We start from the raw sequence: 25,642 nt of genomic DNA on the forward strand, positions 1-25,642 counted from the left end.
AATAGGCACAAATATCTAGTGGCTACGATATTAGACAGTGTAGAACTAAATTATTGACTTAAAAAGAAACTTAGAGTAACTCTGGCCAGTCTCTATTCATGCCCAAGCATCCAGAGCTCTCTGCCCCTTGCACTTTGTCTAGTGATTTTTCTTCTTGCTGTGACCCAGACTCCTGTTCTGTTTTCTTTCATGTGGGTCCTGAGATGGGCTTCAATAATATATGAATTCACTTAATTTTTATACAGAACTTTCTGTGTGTGTACATTCTTATGTGGGAGATTCTTAATGAGACTCTCATAAGGGTCAGAACTCAAACAGCCTTAAAAGCATGATAGTACTGCTCTTTCTTTTAATCCTGAACCCTAATCAGTTGTGGCTAGACTGGCCCAAAAAGTGATTTGCTCAGCTGCACATTTGGATATATCTTCCTGAAGATAAGAGTGAATAATTAAAATAGAAGAGAGCTGTGTGGCACCAAGAATTTAATATTGATCTTTGTCACTGCAGGAGTTAGACATTAATGTCTAGAACTGCCCATAGGACTATCTAGGCTTTACTCAGAGTAGGGCATACAGATACTGGTGACTCAGATGGAGTTTACTAGAACAGCAAGGAAGCAAGTCCACTAACTCCTTGATGTTTCTGGATAAATTATATCCCTATTGGGTACAGGTGTTAATTGAAGTTTTTTTTCTTTTTTCTTTCTCCTAAGTATATTTTAGCATGTGATGGTCACTAATAGAATTATTGCCTCATGGGATAAGGCCATAGTTTCTCTATCGGATTGTGAAGGTGAGTATATTAGATTAATGTTTAAGTCACTTCTTATGGTTACCATCTCAATACTTATTGCCACTGATTCTAACTGCAACTGTTTGACTTAATAAGTTCTTCCCTTTTTGCCCAATCAGAACTTCATTCTACTATGTCACCATTCAACCAAACTACTGATAACCATCAGAACTTCATCTTGACTGGGATTCCAGGAATGCCAGAGAAAGACTTCTGGATGGCCTTGCCCCTCTGCCTTCTTTACAGTACCACATTCTTAGGTAATGTCATCATCCTTGTTGTCATCAAGGTTGACCGAAGTCTCCATGAACCTATGTATTATTTTTTGGCTATGCTAGCTGCCACTGACCTCAGCCTTTCATTATCTTCCATGCCCACCATGATCAGTGTTCACTGGTTCAACTGGCGCTCAGTAACCTTTGATGCCTGCATCACTCAGATGTTCTTTATCCATACCTTTGGGGGAGTGGAATCAGGTGTTCTGGTCGCTATGGCCTTTGATCGCTTTGTGGCTATTCGCTTCCCTTTGCGCTATGCTACCATTCTCACTCATGGAATCATTGGCAAGATTGGAGCAACCGTCCTGCTACGGAGTGTGGGTGCAGTACTCCCTGTGCCTTTCCTCATTAAAAGGCTACCTTTCTGCCACTCCAATATCCTTTCCCATGCATACTGCCTCCATCAGGATGCCATGAGGCTTGCCTGCGCTGACACTCGTGTCAATAGCATCTATGGCCTCCTGGCTGTGATCTTCATCATTGTACTAGATGCCTTGATCCTTTTGATTTCTTACTTTCTAATTCTCCAGGCAGTACTGGGCATTGCTTCCCGAGAAGAGAGACTCAAGGCTCTCAACACCTGCTTCTCCCATGTCTGTGCAGTACTGCTCTTCTACGTGCCTCTAATTGGCATGACTCTGATTCACCGCTTTGGGAAGCATTTGTCACCAATAGTACACATGCTTCTGGCCAATGTCTACCTGCTTCTCCCTCCTGTGCTCAATCCTGTTGTGTACAGTGTTAGGACCAAGCAGATACGGCAGCGAATTGTCAGAGTGTTCTGTGGGGGCAGGATTGGCCCTTAATGGCATCTAAGAGTTCTGTACAAAAGCAATCAAGTCAGGGAAGAATATCAAATGTACCACTGTCCAGTAGCGTTTCCTGCAGTGATGGAAATGTTCTAAATCTCTCTTGTTTAATGCAGTAACCACTAGCCACACATAACCATTGAACACTTTAAACTTTGATAGTACAAACAAGGAACTGAATATTTAAATTTTATTTAATTCTAATTAATTGAAATATAATTTAAATAGTCACATGTAGCTAGTAGCTACTGTATTGAACAGTACAAATCTAATGGGTTATGATATGTCTTTGCATAATGCTTCTCATGAAAACAATAATTTATCTTAGGTAGTTTCATAAAAATATGAATTTTCCTTAAAATGGTATATAACAGCTTGTCAACATTTTTTAAAGTTTTATTTATTTAAGAAATCTCTATACCCATGGAAGGCTTAAACTCACGACTCCAAGATCAAGAGTCACATGCTCTTCCAACTGAACTAGCCAGGTGCCCCACAGCTTGTCAACATTTATATACAATTAAATTCACCCTTTTTAGCATATGGTTCTAATCAACTTTTGACAAATGAATAGAACCAGGTAACCACCAGTGATACCAAGATAGAGAAAAACTGCATCACTGTTCAAAATTCCCTAATGCTACCCCTTTGTATCCATACCCAGCCCTTAGCAAGCACTGATTTGTTCTCCATGCCTATTATTCTCTTTTTCCAAAGTGTCATGGACCCTGCAGTCTTAGCATAATACATGTGACATTCATTCGTGTTGTGGCGTGTATTGGTAGTTTATTGCTTTTTATTACTAAGGACTATTCCATTGTATGTAATTAACAATTTTTTCACGAAAAATCCCGAGATTGTTTTTGCTCCATAGTCACTCTGGGATTCAAAACTGAACATAGGACATTTCTGTTCTTTTGTCTCTTGTGTTTATTTATATGTTCTTTGAGTACTTCTTATAAAAATGAGATGTGTGTGTGCAACAGGCTGGAAGCATGAGAGAAAAATATCAAAAAGAAAATGGCAAGTAGAAAGTATGAGTACATGATGCACTTAATAAACTGGAAGAATATGAACTTCTACTTATACTTAGGATTTTAATTTCAACTTCATTTTTGTCCAGAAAGCTTTTCTTACATGCCTTTGTTTACTTATATTATAGTTTTTCATACTGTACCATAATTTACTAATAGTATATCTTCCCTGCTAGTCTGCATACTTTATAAGAACAAGGACTCTTAATTTTATTTCAATCTATCCCAAGTATTTAATGTAGCTTGAAACATATGATGGGCACTCAATATGTATTTTTTGAATTAATAAATGAATGAAAACTGTACTTTATCAAGATTGATTTCATGCTTCCACACCCCTTTGTCTCATATAATATTAGTAAATCTCATTTGAAATTTCCAGAGTCATTCATTTTTGCTGATGGGAACAAATGGAAAGAGGTGGTGTTCACATATAAATATGAACCTTATTTATTGTGTAACTTTATGGAGTTACTTAATTCCTTTTTTTTTTTTTTTTTAAATTTTTATTTATTTATGATAGTCAGAGAGAGAGAGAGAGAGGCAGAGACACAGACAGAGGGAGAAGCAGGCTCCATGCACCGGAAGCCCGACGTGGGATTCGATCCCAGGTCTCCAGGATCGCGCCCTGGGCCAAAGGCAGGCGCCAAACCGCTGCGCCACCCAGGGATCCCAATTCCTTCAGCTACTCACTGGCATAGACATCTTCGTTCAGTGTGCTCAATAAAGATATAAGAGTATGGACAGGAAAATGCTTCATGGAGGAAAAAAATCCAGGGATTATTAGGTATGGTCAGAATTATTAATTCACAGCCGACTGTGGAGAGGTGGATTCTGGTCAAAATGAGGCTTAAAATAGATGTGGGCATGCAGTTGGGAAGAAAGCAATCTGTAGAATAGATAGATTGAGGACCATGTATTATAGCCATATTTTCTGAAGATGTAATGGAAACAGTTGACTACAGAAGGCAGTATGGCATAGAGTAAGAGCTTTAGAATAAGTTATACATGGATTTGAATGCCAGCTCTGTACCTTGTTAACTTTAGATGGGTATATTTATTCAAAACCTCTCTGAATTTCAATTTCCTCATCTGTGAAACAATGGAGAATAATACTTAACCTGTAAGCTTGATAATGAATAAATACAACAATGTGTCTAAAGGGTACGGGAATGGCCAGGGGACAGTGAGACCTGTTAGAAGGAGTACATATTGGAGCAGAGAACAAAGAGAGGACTTTTCTGTACTCTTCTGATCCTGCTCGACATTCAGGAAGCCTCCCTCCCTGGCTGAGACTCTGTAGCCTAAGGCAGGGTGAAGAGAAATGGTTGTAGTTACTAGACCTAGGCAGGTGGTGTTAGAAGATACCCATTACTGTCAGCCCCCAAGGCCAGGGCTGCTCTTACAGCTCTTGATGTATGGAGTTTGCTTGGGCCTAGGAGCAGGATTTGAAGATGTCAGGGAAATGTGTCTGAGCTGTTGTACAGGAACATATTTTTATGAATTTCATAATTCTTGTTCTATCCAATATACTCACTAATAAAGATAGCTCTCTGTTGCTTGGTGATTCCAAGCACCACTAATTTTCCTATAAAGCCCCCACTCTTGGGAGCTGGTTTAGTCCTGGCTCCATTAAGGGACTGAAGAGAAGTTGTGGTGTTTCCTACTGACGTGAACAGGTAAGAAGAGTGTGTAAATGGAAAGGGATGCAAGGCAATGGGTTTAAGGAGTGAGAAATGCTAGGAGAAAGAGGAAAAGGAGAAGAGCAATGAATAATGGGAGCTACAGGTAAACTGGGGTGAAGAAATAGAGGGCTTTAATGGACCTTGGTTAAAATTGAGATAGGGAGACAGAGGACAGGAGGAAACAGATAAAGAGGAAAGGAGATAGGACTCAGAACTCTCTTCCTGTAGCCGAGATTGTTCAGCCATCGGTAAAACTTGCTAATTGAAGCTATTATTCAAGATTCTACTTTAGTAGCTAGCATTGAAAGAAGAAAAACAAGAATGCCCGAACTTTTAAGAAACTCACCTTCCAAGCAGATAAGATTATATCTGCATATATAAATTACTAATATCAACCATGACTCATTATTAAGAGTAAAATGAAAGCTCCAAGCTTGAAGTGGTGCAGAGAAGTGGAGGGGAAGCTTCTGGTTAACATGGCCTGGAGCTGTCAGGGTAGGTTCCAGATTGTAAAGAGAATAGATATCAGTGTTGAGAAATGACCAGAAGGTTTGGGTAGATAACATGGACTGGTTTTTATCATTGTTAAATTTAATGATAATTAAATTAATTAAATTAATTAACAATTAATTAAATTGTTTAATTAATAATGATAAAAGCAATTAATCCAAAGTGAAACTTTGGATCGCTAAATTATTGAGTTAGGTGGATCTTATCCAAGATATTTAATCTAGGCTTTTGTATATGAATTGGTAGACACGACTTTCTTGCCAGTCAGATGGAGAACTGAAAATAGAAGGCACTAGCCTATTCCTCTGGTTAGAGGGCAGTGCAGAGATAACCTTGAAAATTGAGGCACCCTGGCCTTTATCCTACAACTGGTTCCGGAGTATATGAGCTAATTGGACCAGAGAAGAAGCCCTCTGCTCCTTCTCCTGTTCACATAACTCTAGATTCCATAGGAAACAAGTTCTCCAGTGTCTCCTCTCATCATCCAGTGTTATCTTTTTGTCCTTTATGAGCCGCAATTCAAAGAATAGAAGATAACTGGTATCTGTAGTTCTCACCTTATTTCTCAATTACTTTTCTATTCCAAAACTCCTCTCTACAGCACATAGAGATACACACAATATAAACATATAAACATTCACACATATTTCTACACACACGGATGCCCCAAATATTCTTTAAACCATGAGGACTTTGTTTTCTGTATTACTGATTTGTCATCTCTATTGTTCCCCTAAATCATATATACACATATATGATTATATAAATATATATACAATAGAGTATAAACAATTCTTATATTTTAAAAGACAGAAATCACACTGTGCAACTGTTTAACTTATCTCAAAAGCTTAGCTTCTCTAAATGGTTTATGGTTTAATGAAAAATAAGGAAACTTAGAGTTAGTAAATCTATTTTTGAATTTTGAATCTGTATATGTTTTACCTTAGATATGTTATTTTATCTTGCTAGGCCACTTGCCTTTCTTTAAAATAAGAGAAAAAACATCTTTATTCATTTTTCCTGGGATTATATAAGTTTATATATGAGATGGCTAGTAAATGTTGACATATACAGAGGATCTTAATTCATCTCCTTTTCTCTTTACCTACCTACCCTTCTTCTTCCAATCAATAAGAGGATATTATTCTTCTTAGTTTCCCTGGTGGCTAGAGAAATGATTTCCCTCTGGCTCATACTTCCCACAAAACTTCCAGGCTCAATTTGTATTTCTCTCATCTGGTCTTTATCCATATCTCTATCATCTGCCATTTATTTATCCACCCATCAATACATATAATGTATATTAGATTATTTGTTTTTTTTTTAATCAGGTACGAATCACTACACTTGTCTCTAGAGAAAATACAAAGATGAACACATATGTTTTATATTCCCAGAGAACCAGCAGGAGAACCAGGGAGAAAGAAATGTGATTAAGCAATAGAATTTTAGTGCTATAAAATAAAACATGTACGTAAAGTACTACTGAAGGACAGTAAATAGATTGAGTGATTTGGTTTTGCAGAGAAATTCTTGGCTGGTTATCATAGAGGAGATTCACTTTTTTTTTTAAATGTTTAACAGTGACTTTATTAGGTGAATGATTGAAAGCATTCAACATTAAATTCAATTTACTTCCCATTAATATTTGCAAATACATTATTAGCAACTCTTAAATATTTCAAATCAACCAACTTAAGTACAGAAGACTTGCTTATAAGTCTTCTGAAGTGACTTGAAGACTGAAAGGAGCCCAGGACTTGAGTCCAGGTTTCTGACCACCCTTGCCATGGGTCACATTTAGGATACTTCTGGTAGGATCAGGAAGAGTTCTGCACCTCTCAACCTTGAAATTCCCTCATTTGAGTTTACCAGTGATGACATAGTGATTATTGGGTAGAGATTCACTCTTAATATCTGTGTTCATCAGGTTGAAGAGAAGAATGAAACAGAAATCTCAATGGCCTTCTGTTTTCCTGTCTGGCTAGCCTGTCCTTGTGTCCCCATGTGGTAATAGCCCTTCATTAATATTTTGCCTTGACATCTCACCTCTATTCATTCACTGAGTTGAGGGAGTTTTGAATGCAGAAACTGTTCTTTATTCATTTCTGTTTCCCTGGCCATCAGCAGTAACTGACATTAAAATAGTCATGTAGAATCTAAATGGTTTACATAACTGAGCATGTTTGCGATCCATACCTTATTTGGCATTAATTTTCCTGAGTTTTTCTTAGTGTTTTTTAACCATGTATTATAAATATACATAAACATAAATATTATAGCAGAAAAAGAAATTAGTCCTTCCCCCCCTTTCGAGTAACAAGTGGTCATTTCTATCACTATCTTTAGGAGCCTGGAGAAGGAGGAGAAAATAACCAACAATCCCTTATATTTATGTTTATATATCAACTGACAGAGCCTGGTACTAGCAAATTCCTTGCATCCACTCAGATACAAGACAGAAAACCTACATTACTGAAAAATAAGAATACTTATGGCTGGCCATATCCACATAACACATGGGCTAAGTATATCATTCCTTGTTAGCTCTTCATTGGTGACTAAGTGCCCTAAGCACAAATTTTAAAATCAACAACGATGACACCAGCACTCAGTGAACAAGTCTTAAATACAATTACAATGGTCATCTGAAGTACAGATTCCAGATTCTGCCTCTTTATGACACCATCTCTGTTTCTCTATTTTGATGGAATGCAGCTGCCATTCTATGAACTTTCTTACTCAGTGAACCACTTGATATTCCAATTTGTGATGTCACTTCAGCCTTCCATGTCCTGAGGCAATTCCCCTTTAGTTATTAGTCCCTAGTTCCATTCCACCCATGCTTTTTATAAAGTCATTCATCACATATTGCTGAGTGTTTCCATGAATTTCATGTGAGTTTTTTGCCTAGGCTTACCTACTTTGTCTAGAGTAGGATGCCTGAAATGATGTATTCCAGAATACTGTTTGGAATTTTTCACAGAATTCATTAGATCAGTCTACTTGCAGTGACTGGTTCAAAGTCATGTGTTAAATATCCATGGAAAGGAGTAGAAACAAGTATCCCAAGATGTAAAATGGAGAAAAGGAGAACTAGACCTAATTATTTCAGTAGACCTGGAAAAGTACATGGAGAAACAGAATTAGAACACAAGGCAAATTCAAGTCCCATACACATGTGGAATGGGGAATGGAGAAATTATAGGGACTATTCCATTATAGGAAAAGGAATAAAGAAACCCTGATACCAAAAGGAGACTTCTAATAGAGTCTATCAGGAGAGGGTGGCTGATGATAGAGGTATGAGGATACCTCTGAATACAATATCCCAGACCAGCTTCCAGTAAGGATATTAGGGACTATGCTATTATAGATGCTCAATGGCTCTCGTGTGCTTGTCCATTGTTTCTTAAGCAACCTATACAACTTGGAGACTTAATGCAAAGACCTATCAGTTGCATTTGTGGTTGTTGTTGTTTTGTTGGTATGTGTGCATGTGTATGACATAAGCCTATATGCATTTCCTACTTCAAGCCTCAGGACTAGTCTGGACAGTAGGGTGAGGATGAGCCTAGAGATATTGATGATTATAGTTGGGAGAGTGTAGAGGAAGAAAAATGGAGCCAGATTCTGACAAGAAAAATTTAAGATACTGTAGAATTATGTGATAGGTCCCATAACTGGATTGAGGGCTTCGAATACAGAGAAATAACTGTGTAATTTGGGAAGAGTTTATAAAAGAGTTAGAGCTTGAAAAAAAGGATCAATATGACAAACACTATCTTTATTGTCTCTCTTTTTAGGGTGTGTTCTCAATCCACCATGATAATTTTCAATAACACCACATCATCTTCCCCAAACTTCCTACTCACTGCATTTCCTGGACTGGAACTTGCTCACATCTGGATCTCCATCCCTGTCTGCTGTCTCTACACCATTGCCCTCTTGGGAAACAGCATGATTCTGTTTGTCATCATCATTGAGAGAAGTCTCCACAAGCCCATGTACTATTTCCTCTCTATGCTGTCAGCTGTTGATCTATGTCTGACCATCTCAACCCTTCCCACTGTGCTTGGGGTTCTCTGGTTTCATGCCCGGGAGATTAGCCTGAAAGCTTGCCTCATTCAAATGTTCTTTGTGCATGGCTTCTCCTTCCTGGAGTCCTCAGTGCTGGTAGCCATGGCCTTTGATCGCTTTATGGCTATCTGTAACCCAATGAAGTATGCCATTATCTTCACAGACATGGTAATCTTGGTGATTGGACTGGTCATCTGCCTTCGGCAAGTTATTTTCACCTTTCCCATGGTTCTAACCTTGAAGAATGTATCTTTCTATGCAGGCAAAGAACTTTCCCACCCATTTTGCTACCACCCAGATATGATCAAATACTCATATTCCAACCCCTGGATCAGCAGTTTTTTGGGCATGTTTCTTCAGCTCTACCTGACTGGCACTGACTTACTCTTCATTCTTTTCTCCTACATTCTGATTCTCCGAACTGTCTTGAGCATTGTGGCCCCTAAGAAGCAACAAAAAGCTCTCAGCACTTGTGTCTGTCACATCTGTGCTGTTACCATTTTCTATGTGCCAATGATCAGCCTGTCCCTTACACATCGCCTTCTCAGCTCCACCCCAAGAGTGGTCTGTAGCATTTTGGCCAATGTTTATTTGCTCTTACCGCCTGTACTAAACCCTATCATATACAGCTTGAAGACCAAGACGATCCGCCACGCTATGCTCCAGCTGTTCCAGTTTAAGGGCTCACGGGGCCCCAATGTGAGGGGTCTCAGAGGACAGTGGGATTGAAGGGGAGATAGATTATACTTAAGCAGGAAAGAGATTTGGGTCTATGCCATCCTCAGGCATTTGATTATTAAGGCATTTTCTTTCTTTTTTTAAAAAAGATTTTTAAATTTATTTATTCATGAGAAACACACAGAGTGGCAGAGACATAGGCAGGAGGAGAAGCTGGCTCACAGGACTCAATCCGGGGGCCCTGGGATCATGCCGTGAGCCCAAGGCAGTCGCTCAACCACTAAGCCACCCAGGTGTCCCACTAAGGCAGTTCCAGTTGAATCATTGGAACAGAAAGAGGAGAATACGTTTTCTCTAAACTTATCAAAGTTAAAAAAAGCCCACTCTAATTCAAAACCAAATTAATTATGTATGTGCCTGTCAAACATTTAAAACAATAACATGGAACTCCTGTGCACATTAAAAGCACAATAAGATCATTTTCTTCTAGTTGAATAATTATCTGCATAAAAATAGTAATTCTTAGACCAAAAGTAAATGGCTATACTTATATATCTGTGTTCAGATGACTTAAAATCATTTATTTCTGTGATCATACTTCCCAGGGGGCAGCACAGATTTTTTCTTGAGCTGTAAATGAAAGAGTTACATGTGTATGCAAAGATTCGAACATTGCAATTTGTAATTAGAAACTCTAGGAAACTCTTGCACATTGGTTTCAGTTCCTAAAGTCACCTCTAGGGAGCCCCATCTCTTTGCAGATGTACTCCCTGAACCCCTATCTTTTTTTGAATCCTTTTTTTCCTTAGCTAAAGTGAAACTGTCACAGAACTAATTGCTCTTTGTTATTATACCTCCAGTGAATCCAATACCTAAAGTCTTAGTTGCTTTTAATTATTTTTCTAATTGGCTAAATATTCTAATACAGTCCTGATTCTGATTCCGTAGCATATCTTCTGTCTGCTCTGCCTCAAGATGGCACCTTTCTTTCTATTTGCCCTTATTTCTTGGGTAAACTTTTTTACCTTGCTATTGGGCTTCTCGACCTTTTGCTGTACTTCTCATTGTAAATTGCGCAGGAACTTTGATGCCTCTTAGTAGAGAATCTTTGGATTACCTTTCTTAACAAAATGTGTTTTATCAAGAAGTAACCTCATTACAGAGTTGATGAGATTTGGGGAGAATTCACCCGCTTTCTCTCACATAGAGTTATGAAGCTTTGTTCCACTCAAGATTCCTGTCTGAGCACAGAAGACCAAGCAGATATTTTGATCTAAGCCACCTGTCTCCTCTCCCTATATCAATTTCCTGCTCCCGGCAGACAAGGAATACCACTTCCAAACTCTGTTGTGTTTGCTTCAGCCTTCTGTTCAGCTCAAGCACTGACAATTTTGTGATTCTGCTTTGCCCAATCCAAGAGACAGCAGTGTCTGACCCTGCAATCAACATGTGACAGAGTAGACACGCTAGACAACACCCTATTCTAACCATCCAGAATTTTCCTCATCGGTTCTTACCAATACCAATGGCTCTTTAATTGCTTCTTTGGAAGACCTTTCTAAAAGTTTTTCTTTGTAAAGCCCCAGCTCCATTTACAATTCATGAATTTAAAAACATCTGGAAAAAAACTTAAAAAAATTTTTTCCCTAAGTTTCGGGCCAAAAATTACTGGCAGCAAAAGATAACATAGACTGATATGAATGTATTCATGATCATTATTTAATACACATTTTACTTCAGAAATATAGCTATGCTTGAATACACAGTAATGCCTCAAGGACTGTAGGGCCTTTTTAGAGTATAAAAAATTCTGTGGGGATCCCTGGGTGGCGCAGCGGTTTGGCGCCTGCCTTTGGCCCCGGGGACGATCCTGGAGACCGAGGATCGAATCCCACGTCGGACTCCCTGCATGGAGCCTGCTTTTCCCTCTGCCTGTGTCTCTGCCTCTCTGTGTCTCTCTGTGTGACAAGCATGAATAAATAATAAAATCTTAAAAAAAAAAAAAATCTGGGGCAGCCCCGGTGGCACAGCAGGTTAGCGCTGCCTGCAGCCTGGGGTGTGATCCTGGAGATCCGGGATTGAGTCCCACATCAGGTTCCCTGCAAGGAGCCTGCTTTTCCCTCTGCCTGTGTCTCTGCCTCTCTTTCTCTCTCTCTCTGTCTAAATAAATAAATAAATAAATAAATAAATAAATAAATAAAATAAAAGATTCTGAATTCCAAGAGTTTTAGTCGAACAATTATAGAAATGTGCATTTGTCCACTTTTATGATGGTCAATATTTAAGGCAGTCTGCTGCATGTGTGTTAATATTTTATTTTTCATTCCAAATGTGTTTTCATATCTGGCTTAAAAGGCAACTCACCTGCTTAGTACCAAATACACTTTTATTAGTATTCTTCATCCTCATAGCAATTGTTAATAGGACATGAATTTGTGTTTTGTTGTTATCTCAAGGAATGTGTTTAATATATTTGGAGGTTGTTCTGATTATAAATGTCATGTGTGTATATATTCATATATAATTATATATATATATAATTCTACACACCTATATATACTATATATAGTTAAAATTTTGTGATTAAAAAATCATTCACAGTCCCACTAATGAGACATTTTAAGATATATACTTGATCTTTTTTTAATAAGCCAACATATGTGCACATATATACATTTTTTAAAGGTTTATTTGTTTGAGAGGGAGAGTGTAGGGGGCAGGGGTACAGGGGGATGGAGAGGGAGTCAAGCAGACTCCCCACTGAGCATGGAGTCTGACTCAGGGCTTGATCCCAGAACCCTGAGATCATGACCTGAACTGAAATCAAGAGCCAGATGCCCAACCGACTGAGACACCCATGCACCCCTGCACACACATACATTTATAAACTAGGACAGTAGTGTATGCACAAATGTATATCTTACTTATTTGCTTGATATTATCTTTTTCTGTTAATAATATATCAAATTTTTATATTAGACCTCCCTTCCCCTAGGAAGCTCTCTCCTTTGATTCTCCACTGAAATAGGCAAGTTACCAGTCTTTTATTTGTTTTATTATATGTGTACTTAAACTTAACATAATTTACTCCATGAATTTAATTATTTATTTACTTGATCTTCCCACCATCACACTGTAAGCTTCTTGACAGTAAGTCTAAATTTAAGTTTCATTTAATCCTTAACATCTAATACAATGCTTAGCAAATGCCACTTAGTTCTTAATCCTATGTTGCATAGATTAATATTTAATATTATTTGTATATTATGGTTTATGTTATTATTTATTGCTTAATATTCCAGTAGTTTACAATATTTTTATCATAGAAAATAGTTCTTAATATATATTATAAATAAATATTTGAACAAACTTCTGATTATATTCTTAGATTCCTAGGATGTAGATTATTAATTAACTTTAGAAAGAAGCAAAATAATTGTTCTTGTGTAGTGCATGAGGTTGTAAATTCTGGAAATGGGTTTAGATTCAAATTCCTAACATTTTATGGTCCTGTGTTTTTGGAAAAGTTTGTTAGCTTCTCAGAGTTTTAGCTTCTTAATCCATGAAACAAGACAAAGTAATAAAATCACCTTCTTGCAAAAGTTGAGTTTATACAAGTGAGTATTTATAGCCCAATGTCTGGTACTTGGTGAATGTCAGATTATACTGTATATTAACTAACTGGAATTTAAATAAAAACTTGAAAAAATTATCTTCGTACTTAATTCTTAATTTATTTTAGTTTATTTTTGTGTGTAATAAAAGATTAGATGCAAATATGTTTTTTTAAATAGGTTGTAATTTTTTTCTACCACTGTTATTTAAATAATCTATTTTCAATAAGGTTCTGATACTCCCAAATTATATATTATTTTCATGTCAGAGTATATTGGATTGTTTATTCTCTTTCTTTGCTCTTTCCATTGATTTGTTGAGCAAACTACAAGAATTTTATAGCTGTTTAATAAATGTTGCTATCAATGAAACTTCATTACAGTTTCTATTTATTTTCATCTTCTATCTCCAATTGACATTTGTAAATCTGTTTTTAGGATTATTCTGGTATATTCTCAATGAAATGTTACTAGAAGCTTCATTGGAAATGCATTAAACTTCTATTATAATTGAGGAAAACAGATTGTAGCCTATTCACCTTTATGTTCCAGAAAAACATTTATTGATACCTTATGACTTGAGCAGTTTTTGTCTTGTAAAGATCTAAATTTCTGAGTTTAGGGCAAATACTAAAGAATGGAGGATACATATTCTTCTTTGTTTTTTTTTTTTTTTTTTTTTCATGACAACCTGTTTGCTTTTTCTTGTGGCTAAACAGGATATGAACCATTTTTCAAGGCATTCTCTTTGACTTAAAATTTATAGTTACTCCTTACTGATTACGGCAATAGTTTTTTTTTAATCATTCTAAATGTTCTGTGTGCTTGTAATTTATTATCATATTCTGAGTTGTCAAAGGTTTTTCTGTGTGTGTGTTGAACAACAAATATATGTCTGATATATTTGCTGCCTGAAAGAAAATCTGTAATTGGATTGGGGTAACATCCTTTAACTTCCAGTTCCTTTAGTATTCATTTTCTATAAGGAGGTGTAAGCTCTTCTTCCATGTGCATTTATCCTTATTCTGTAAACGGTATAACTAAAATTCCAAATCAGTATATTGATTCATGATTTCAGTAGTGTTGCAAAACTATTCCATACTCACCTGTCAATGCTCATGTCAGTCTTAGACTCACAGACTTCCATGCTCAGCCCATATGTTGTAGTGATTATAAGGATAATTAAGGAAGATAAGAATAAATATCTATAACATTTTGCTTAGAAATACATTATTCTATATTCCAATCTTGGCTGACCTTGCTTTACTTTTTCCCATATTTTTATTTTAGACCTAATTTCCCCCAAACCTTCTCACGAATTTGCCGTGTCTTCACACAGTATACAATGGGGTTCATTAGAGGTGGTACTAGCAAGAAAATGTCAGCAATGAGGATCATGGCCACTGGGGACTTGTGCTTGCCAAAACGGTGCATGGAAGCCAAAGCAATGATAGGCACATAGAAGATGAGCACGGCACAGATATGGGAGACACAGGTGTTGAGGGCCTTGAGCCGCTCTTTATGGGATCCAATTCCCATCACAGTCTTCAGGATAAATATGTAGGACACAGCAATGAACACACTGTCTGACATCATACAGAGGGCAACGAAGAAACCATAGAAAAAGTTGATGGTGTTGTCAGAGCAGGCTAGCTTCATAACATCCTGGTGCAGACAATAAGAGTGAGAAAGTAAGCTTTTCCTACAATATGTCAATTTTTTGAGGGTGAAAGGAAATGGGAGCACTAAGAGCATACTTTTAATGAGAAACACCAGTCCCATTTTGGCAACTCTGGCATTGGTGAGGATAGAGCTGTATCTCAGAGGATTGCGTATGGCCAAAAAACGGTCAAAAGACATGACCAGGAGCACTGAGGACTCCATATCTGTGAATCCATGGATAAAGAATTCTTGAGCAAAGCAGGCATTTGGGGAAATCCCCGTAGCATTGAAAACAAAGATCCTCAGCATAGTGGGGAAGGATGAGAGAGAGAGGCCCAGGTCAGAGACAGCCAACATGGAGAGGAAATAGTACATGGGGGCATGAAGTGACGGCTCTGTCCTGATCACAAAGAGGATGGTGCAGTTGCCAAGGATAGCCACCAGGTACATGAAGCAGATAGGGACAGAGATCCAAACATGAACATGCTCCAGTCCTGGGATTCCAATCAGGAAGAAGGTGGTGATCTCAATTTTAGAGGAATTGAGAGCGTACATGATCAATCAGTTGAAAAGTATTTATTTCCAGATCTGAAATGACACTTTCAACATAAGTCTATTATATGTTCATTTCCCTCCTTTCAGCACTTTTGTCTGAGACACAGAGAAATTGCAATTTTGAAAGACTTGTATCAAGGAATAAAAGAATGAAATATTTCTTCTGAACAAGCTATTGATAATAGAGTCAGATAATGTTAATTTATAAAGAGAATCAGGAATATAGGAACTATCTTGACTAATCACATTTCTCCACAAAATCCTCAGAGAAAACACCCACAGAAAGAACAGTGACCTGCAAATTAGTTCCCCCTTTTTTATTCAGACCCCCAATCTAGTGAAAACCTTGATACAGGCTGAACCATAGGATAACTCTCTTTGCTTGATCCAGAGTGAGCCTAGAATTTAAAGGAAAAAAAAAAAAAAAGGAAACTGCAGAAAGTAGATTTTAAGAGAGCAGATGCTAAGTATTTTTTCCAATTTCTTTTTTTTAATTTTTTTTTTTTTTGAGGTTTTATTTATTTATTCATGAGAGACAGGCTCCTTGCAGGGATCCCAATGTAGGACTGGATCCTGGGACTCCAAGATCACGCTGTGAGCCGAAAGCAGGTGCTCAACCACTCGAGCCACCCAGGCATCCCAGTTTCTCCAATTTCTATAGTTTTTTCCTCCAAACATTTTTCAGGCCAGGGAGGTTCTAAAACTTTTTTTTTTTTTTCTTTTAAGATTTTATTTATTTATTTTTCTTTTTTTAATTTTTTTTTTTTTTACTTATGATAGTCACAGATAGAAAGAGAGAGAGAGAGAGAGAGAGGCAGAGACATAGGCAGATGGAGAAGCAGGCTCTATGCACCGGGAGCCCGACATGGGATTCGATCCCCGGTCTCCAGGATCGCGCCCTGGGCCAAATGCAGGCGCTAAACCGCTGCGCCACCCACGGATCCCGAGGTTCTAAAACTTACCGTACATACAAGCTCTCCAGAGGAAGAAGTACAAAGAAATGACGAAAAATAAGTCACATGTGCTTGATTGCTAACCCTCTCTTCTAGTCTAGTGAAAAATCCCATTTTCATAATGTGGAAGCAGATAGAATGTTCTTTAAAATGATTAATCCATATCAGGGCTCTCCATCCCTGTGCGTAGGAGCAGATTCTTAGACTTGCTTTATAGGACAACATACACTCTCATTAATACAAAGTAATTTAGCCAACTGAACTACTGGTCAGCCATGGGGGGTGGGAAAGTGGGCAACTTAGTATATTGGTGATGAAGGAGACCGGTATTCTCTGGATCTTTTTTTTTTCTTTTTTTTCTGACACCATAAGTAATGTAGATCTTCTACAATTATAGTTTGTTTTCATAGATGATTGAGCTAACTATGTTCCTTTGAGAGTTTTCTTTCTTTATGGAATTAAGTTAATCAGAGGCAATGGGGTTCCAAGATATGTAGAACATATTGATTTTTACTCCTTTGCCTAAAGAACTGAGGGTTTAATTGAGAGGCTTGAGCTTGATCAGAGCACTCTTGCCTACTAGGAATCAGAAACACAAGATTTTCAATTAATTCATCCCCCTCTCTGGGATCAGGGAGATGGGAGGTCAGGGAGATGGGACTGAGAGTTCAACCCTCTTATCACCTGGTTCATTCTTCAGACAACCAGCCCCAATCTTAAGTGAGGTCCAGAAGTTACCACATTAACATGAGAAAATACAACTTTAGCTCTCTCATCACACAGAAAATTCCAAAGGAAATCACTGCCAAAAATAAGCTTCAAGATCAAATATATTTATTATAAATTTTGATATTACAGAGACTAATTCCATTTGCTCACAAAGCATTTATGACCCTAAATATTTTTTTCTGGTAAATATCCTCAAACATCTTAGTGGCCTTCCCATCTCACCACTATACTTGCCCTTTCCTGGTCTCTAACAGCTTTCTCAGAAGTCACATCCTCAGAAAGGCCTTCCCTGAATAACCTTGCTACCTCGGTCATGTTATATTCCCTCCCTCAAATCCAATTACAGCATTAACTTTACTTTGTTTATCTCTGGCATACAGTAAATCCTCAAATATTTGTTAGAGAAATGAAAAAAAATAATTTTCTAAGGACAATATCAGTGGATTTATTAAGGTAATAAAGTCTTTTTTGTGTTTTAAAAATACATCTTATTAGAAGATCTTGGGATTGACATTAGTTTAAAAGTATATATATATTTTTAAGATTTTATTTATTTACTTGAGAGAGAGAGACAGAGAGAGAGAGAGAGAGAAACTGAGAGAGAGCATGAGTAGAGGGGAGAGTGAGAATCAGGCTCCCCAGTGAGAAGGGAGCCATACACGGGGCTTGATCCCAGGACCTGGGGATCATGACTTGAGCTGAAAGTAGACACCCAACCAACTGGGCCACCCAGGCACCCTTAAAAGTATATTCTTTTCAAAATATCAAAATTATTTAACCTAAGTACTATAAATAAAATACTTAAAATTTAAAAAATACACTTATCGAGATAGCTTATTAGCCTTTGTGTATGTCATTAGGTAATTAATAAATACATAAATAAACCACTTCATAGAAAGATAAAATATTGCATTTTATCCCCCTATTCTAAGGTCTAGAGAAGAAAGGAAGAGCAGTGGAGTGTATTGAAAGAAAAAAATTGGGAAAAGGGGAGGGTTTATCAAATTATGCTGGAAATTTTATACTTGTTTAAAATTATGCTGGATGTTTTTATACTTGTTTATACATTTAATCCTCATATGGTATTATTATTCTGTATTACAAATTTGAAAACTGAAACATAGAGAGATTAACTAACTTCTTGAAAAAACATGCATTGTTATGAACAGACAAGAGATTTCATAACCTTACCCTGAGTTTGCTTCTCAGTGAGTTACAGATGGAGACTACCCCAGGGGGAGTTGTCACACAAGGGACAAATAAAGGAACTTAATTTGCAGTGAATAAATTCATGGAGAATACATTCCAAAGCCCTGACTCCTCAGCAGAGGTGAGTGGGTTCCTTTTATTTAGGGTTTAGGGTGAATATTCAGAAAGGTGAGCTTTGTCATTGCATGTAAACTCGGGCACAAAGTTGTGCAGAGAACTTAGGAACAGTACCCATGCATCCATCTTGTCTGACATTAATGAAGCTTGTGCTCCTTTTAGGGCAGAGACTTTGATGTTATAATGAAGTAGAGTTAACAGAGAGTAGGTGAAGGGGCTATGGGCATGCTCTGAGAGGAGGTATAAACTGACACCACTCTTGGGTAAGGAAGGTACAGCCTTGCTCTCTTTTCAACAGCAATATGAGTTTTACCACTGGTTGATTTGTCTCTGATATGGTCAGGCTATTTCCTGGCCTCATAGGACTGTTGGTTTTTGTATCCCTTTGTTCCCTTAAAATCCTTATCTACTGAGGTTTTTGCATTTCTTTGTAATTCTGATATCTCTTAGGGAAGTTCTGCAAGAAATGTGCTAGGGCAACTACATCACAAAAATAGTGGCAGCCTAAAATGACTTCTCTGGTGTCATGAAAGCTGCATCTTGTCTTTCTTTTTCTGGGGACCCATAACTCATTCTGCTTACAGTTTGAACCAATGTCACTGGAATTCAACCATTTTCAATTATACCATGCTTCCTATCCCATGTTAATTAATAAGTTTAAAAATTGAATACATCACAAGAAGTTGCATTCTGATTGAAGACATATACAAATTAGTGACGGTAATAAGTAATATAAATGGCAAGAAAGGCTGAAGCCTTGAACTTTATCACATCCCAACTCCAGCGCCCTATAGAGTTACCTCCAGAGCTATTTTAATCAATGTAAGTCCTTTCAATTTCAATTCTGACAAAATTGCATCAGATGAGAAATAAAAGGCCAATAGAGATTAATGATAGCAAAATCCAGCAAGTAGAACCAACTGTGAAGCGGTAAAGACAAAGGTATGTAATCAGTACCTGTTTAGCCAGATCAGGGAATGAAGAAGATAAGAAATGGTTCTTAATAAGCTGAGGGAAAAAAGAGGTATAGATACATTAAAAACAGGGGGAAAAGAAAACATTGGAAACTATTACTATATGTCAAACATTGTGTTAGACAATTTTTACATGTAGATATTTCTGGTTTCAAAATGTTTGCTCAACTTTCTGTATGAACTTGGAAATAAATATCTGCAAAGCCTCATAGTCTCTGATGAGCAGGAGATAGCAAAATAGCAGAAGTACTTTGAAAATAAGATACAGTTATTGACAAAGCCCTGGTCAGTCTGAATCAAAATAAACCTACCAGTAATAGTGTTAGAAGTTAGTTGAACAGCTAGGTAGTCAGGGTTGGTCCCCAACAAGGAAATATGGAGTCAGGACTAACATTCCTAAAATAAAACAGGGCTAACATCCTGTTTTACAGCTTAGGATGGCACTAGCATTCTGCTTTGTAGTGTTTGCAAAAATGACTTCTGCAAAATGGCCTAAAAGAAGGCAATTAATAACAAAACATTTGTCACCATCATTGGCAAAGGGCAGTTAAGACACAAACAAATCCCCAGATGACAGGAAAAAAAAGACCATCAGAACATAGACATTAACCTGTTAGGTAGATAGATAAGTAACCAAAGCCCAGATTGGCACAACCCAGCACATACTGATTGCTTAAGATAGTTCTGCAAAAGAGCTCATAAAAACTCCTAAACTTAGAAACTCCAAAGGCAACCCTCCCAGGTCCCCTCCCTCTGTAGGAGCCTTGTACTATTGCTCAATAAACTTTGCTTTGCTGCCCACCACTCTTCATCTGGTCTACCTCTTCATTCTTCAAAGTGGTGTGACCAAGAACCACTGGTGCTATAGGCAAAGAAAACCTGCAATAATAGCTATCATCAAAAAGGGCCCAATGCATTTGTTTCTCAAGTACGGTGCCTTATGTAGAGCCATTACTGAAATATTTCTTCAGTAAATTTATTGTCTTGAGAGAAAGTCTTAAATGTTATTTCTAATAAGAGTTAAAATTCAGCAATACTTTCAAATAGTACCTTAAGCTCCTATGTACATCATTTTATTTAATTTTCAGAGCAACCCTCTGAGGCAGATACTATTATTATCTCTGTTTTATGAATTAGTAAAGATCAGGAATGGATGCTGTATTTTGTCAAATGCTTTCTCTGCATCTATTGAGAGGATCATATGGTTCTTGTTTTTTTCTCTTGCTGATATGATCAATCACATTGATTGTTTTACGAGTGTTGAACCAGCCTTGCATCCCGGGGATAAATCCCACTTGGCCATGGTGAATAATCTTCTTAATGTATTGTTAGGGATAAAACTGGAATTCAAACCTAAGTGTGTCTTATTCTCCTGCCAAATGCCAAGAACTACCCTATACTACTCCTTTCCAATCTCCCATGACTCACTTCATTTAACTGAGTTGTCATCTAGTCCCTGTTCCCAAATTCTTCTAATAACTTGAGACCATACTATCATCTTAGCTGCCCTTTCTTCCAAGAGTAAAGCCCTTCTGATTCCACTCTAGTGGCTGGGACCCTGTTACTCATGGCCTGACTCAACCTGGGATATCTGTCTTCCCATTCTTTGCTTAGGAAAGTAATTTTTTTAAAAAATTTAAATTCAAGTTAGTTAACATAGTGTAGTATTGGTTTCAGGAGTAGAACATAGTGATTCATCACTTACATACAACATCCAGTGCTCATCACTAGTGCCTTCCCTAATGCCCATCACTAGCCCATCCAGCATCCATCTCCCTCCAGCAACCCTCAGTTTATTCTCTATAGATAAGAGTCTCTTGGGGGCCTAAGTGGCTCAGTCAGTTAAGCATCTGACTCTTGGTTTTAAGCTCAGGTCATGATCTCATGGTTATGGGATTGAGGCCCCCATCCGGCTCCATGCTCAGTACCGAGTCTGCTTCAGATTCTTTCTCCCTCCTTCTTCATGCCCCCTTCATGTGCTCTCTCTCTCTCAAATAAATAAAAAATCTTTAAAAAAAAAGAGTCTCTTATGATTTGCCTCCCTCTCTGCTTTTATCTAGTCAGATAAATGTTATTCTTTCATCAGACTGGTTTTCCTATTTTCCAGCCCCTCTCTCACTCTGTCTAGCATTTTGTCTAACTTCGTGAACAACTGGATGCTTTCTAAAATGAATCATGGATGGTTGAAGTGAAGAGTGCCAGTGGATGGCTAAAAGAAGATTCAGTGCATTTTTAATTTTCATAGCTTATTCTCCAAATTTAAGGTAAACTTTCCTGTCATCAGGCTAACATTTCTCTGAGAAAAACCCCCTCCATTCCATTCCCTCCTTTGCAATCTTTTTTATCTATCTATCTATCTATCTATCTATCTATCTATCTATCTATCTATATTTTTTTTTACCTCTTAGCCCTCCTTATATCAAAGCTTTCACACAGTGCCCCTTATTCATCATCCCCTTATGCTCAGTACCCATTTCTTTGGGCACTCTTGTTTCAGACACACTTCAGGTTACAAAGCCATATTATAAGGTAATATTATGTTAGGGCTCCATTGCACTTACCAAATGACTTTAAGCTACAGGCTTCTCAGCCTCATTGTGACCACATCTGTTGACTAAGACCTTTATCTATAGATCACAGACTCTTTGAGCTGTCTTTTGAGTTTTGCACTCATGGGACATGAGTAGCTCTGCTACCCTCTGTAAACAGATAATTTCCCTGAGAAATTTCTTAGAAATTCCTGGGAGAGGGCTTGATAAGGACCATGGTTTTAACCTATTGGTTGCCACAGGTCATGAAAAGGTTGGACTGGGATGTCCCACAGAGTTTGGTGGCTTTGACATATCAAAAGCCTACCCCAGAGATTAGGGAAAGCAGTCGAGGCTCCCAGAAATCATTTAATTCCAAATTAATTGATATGTTATTTTTGGTTCACCATTTCTTTGTTTCTTCTTTTTTTTTTCCTTCTTATCATCAGTGAAGGCATTTTTTCTGTCCTTTTTATTGGGATATAATTTACATATAGAAAGACACAGATTTCTGATTTTTACCTACATGTGCAACCAAGTAACAATCAAGGATGTGCTAAAATTTCCAAATCTGATTATGAATTTTTCTTTTTCTTTTTAGTTGTTATTTTCTTTGTGAATTTGAAGCTTTCCTATTAGATGTATAAACATTAAAGTTGTTATGACTTCTTGATGAATTGACCCTTTTATTATTACAGAATGTCTCCTTTTTTCATGGTGCTATGTCTTGCTTTAAATTCCATGTGCTCTGATAATATTCCACATTCACTGTATATGGTGGTTGTTGTTTTTTTTAATATTTTAATTATCCATTAGAGAGAGAGAGAGAGAGAGAGAGAGGCAGAGACACAGGCAGAGGGAGAAGTAGGCTCCATGCAGGGAGCCCCACGTGGGACTCGATCCCTGGACTCCAGGATCATGCCCTAGGCCGAAGGCGGCACTAAACCGCTGAGCCACCTGAGCTGCCCCTATATATAGTGGTTTGCATAACATATCTTCTCTATCTTTTTACTCTTAATCTGTGTCTTTGTATTTCATACCCAACTTTTATAACTGGCATGTTTTTTAATCCAGTGTGACTAATGCTATTTTGTAATTGGGGTTTTTAGCCCATTATATTTAATGTAATTATTACTACGTTTAGTTTTATGTCTATCATTATTTTATTTGTTCCTTCATTGTCCCATCTGTTTTTTCTTCTTTGTTATATAGCTTTACTCACTTTTAAAAAAATCTTCAAATCAGTTCAAGTATATTTCAGTATTCTATTTTCTCAGTTGGGTTTTTGTCTACAGTTTTTGGGTTTTGTTTTTTATGTTGTTGTTGTTGTTGTTGTTGTTGTAGTCACTCCTTGGATTATGGTATGCAACCTTACTTTCCGAGTCCACCTCAAATTAATATTATACTTCTCCATAGGTAATCCAAGAAACTTTTTTTTTTTAAAAAGAGTTTATATATTTATTTGAGGGAGAGTAAGCATGAGTAGACGGAGAGAAAAAGGAAGAAGTAGACTCCCCACCAGTCAGGGAGCCTGATGCCAGCTGGCTTGATTGACGACATGGGGCTTGATTCCAGAACCCTGAGATTATGACCAGAACCAAAAGCAGACATTTAACCATTGAGCCACCCAGGCGCCCTCCTTTTTTTTTTTTTTTTTTTAATATTTTATTTATTTAGGAAACTTAGCAGTTACTTCATTTACCTCATTCTAAAATTGTGTGTGGTTATTGCCAAGTACATATTTCTACCTATGTTACAAATCTCTTAGCACATTGTAATTCTTTTACTTCAAAAAGTTAATTATTATTTCCAGAAATTAAGAAAAGATAAAAAATATTTTATGTCTACTCACATATTCATTCTTCTGAGCATTCTTCATTCTTTCCTTTTTATCTGAGTTTCTACATGGTATTATTTTACTTTAGCTTAGAAAACTTCCTTTAGCATTTATTGCATGCAGTTCTCATGGCTATGAATTTTCTAAGGTTTTGTTTATCTATAAATATAAATATATATAATCTTGCTTTCTTTTGAAAGATAAATTGACAAATATTGAGTTCTAGGTTGACAAATTTTCCTTTCAGTACTTTCAAAAATGTAATTCTGTTGTCTTCCATCTTAGCATTCTTTACAATTGTTTCTCTCTTCGTATTATCTTTTCTTCAATTTCTGTTTTAATATATCTCTTTCTTCAAGATTTGACTTGATGTGTCTGGGGTTCAGTTTAGTAAGACTTTCTTACACCTACTACTTTTTACTGCCATATATAAAATAATGAGTTTTATTCTGTCCAGGACATTTCATTTTTACCTAAATTAATGTATTTAAATTTTTTCCATATTCTAATTAGGGACAAATAAATCTCCAAATATATTATTAAAAAATAAGGAGAAAATAGATTTCTTTTTTAAAAATTTAAATTCCAATTAATTAACATACAGTGTAATATTAGTTTCAGGTATACAATTTAGTGATTCATCACTTACATATACCTGGTGCTTGTTTTAACAAGAGCACTCTTTAATCTCCATCACCTAGTTCATCCATCCTCCCACCTACCTCTCAGTAACCATCAGTTTGTTCTCTATAGTTGAGTCTATTTTTCGGTTGCTCTTCTTTTTTTCTACATGGTCATTTGTTTCTTAAATTTCACATAGAGTGAAATCATACAGTATGTGTCTTTCTCGACTGACCTATTTGGCATAGCATAATACTTTCTAGCTCCACTCCTATCATTGCAGATGGCAAGATTTCATTCTTTTCTAAGACTAATATTCCAATATTCCACTATATATATACAGTATATATATATATAGTATAGTATGTATATATATGTATATATATGTATATATATGGAATATGAATAATATATATAACATATATAATATAATATGAATATATATACACATATATTATGTATATATATATACATATACAACCTCTTCTTTATCCATTCATCAGTCGATGAACAGCTGGGCTTTTTCCATAATTTGGCTATTGATAATGCTACTAAACATCAGGATGCATCTATCCCTTTGAATTAGTATTTTTGTATCTTTTGGGTAAATATTTAGTAGTACAATTTATGGATTTTAGGGAAGTTCTATTTTTAACTTTCTGAGGAACTTCCATACTGTTTTTTAGAGTGGCTATACTAGTTTGCATTCTTATCAACAGTACAAGAAGTTTCCCCTTTCTTTGCATCCTCGCCAACATTTGTTATTTCCTGTATTGTTAATTTTAGCTATTTTGACTGGTGTGAGGAGATATGTTTTTGTAGTTTTGATTTGTATTTCCCTAATGATGAGTGATGGTGAGTATATTTTCCTGTGTCTGTTGGCCAGCTGTATGTCTTCTTTGGAAAAATGTCTATTCATGTCTTCTGCCCATTTCAATTTACCAACATACAGAATAACACCCAGTGCTCATCCC

The 25,642-nt window shown here is 36.8% G+C and overlaps 3 protein-coding genes across 3 annotated transcripts; 2 read left to right on the forward strand and 1 right to left on the reverse strand.

Moving 5' to 3' along the window:
* The first annotated feature begins 925 nt into the window (after positions 1 to 925).
* Positions 926 to 1,876, forward strand: OR51H2 (olfactory receptor family 51 subfamily H member 2). Its single transcript, NM_001388848.1, is given in 1 exon segment — positions 926 to 1,876. A coding segment is annotated over 1 exon segment (951 nt).
* Positions 1,877 to 8,936: 7,060 nt separating this feature from the next.
* Positions 8,937 to 9,920, forward strand: OR51T1 (olfactory receptor family 51 subfamily T member 1). The gene is given in 1 exon segment (NM_001313854.1): positions 8,937 to 9,920. A coding segment is annotated over 1 exon segment (984 nt).
* Positions 9,921 to 14,764: 4,844 nt separating this feature from the next.
* Positions 14,765 to 15,700, reverse strand: OR51A6 (olfactory receptor family 51 subfamily A member 6). Its single transcript, NM_001389114.1, is given in 1 exon segment — positions 14,765 to 15,700. A coding segment is annotated over 1 exon segment (936 nt).
* Between the last annotated feature and the right edge of the window lie 9,942 nt (positions 15,701 to 25,642).

This window comes from Canis lupus, chromosome 21 (genome assembly GCF_011100685.1).
Source record: "Canis lupus familiaris isolate Mischka breed German Shepherd chromosome 21, alternate assembly UU_Cfam_GSD_1.0, whole genome shotgun sequence".
In the NCBI taxonomy this organism is placed as follows: domain Eukaryota; kingdom Metazoa; phylum Chordata; class Mammalia; order Carnivora; family Canidae; genus Canis; species Canis lupus.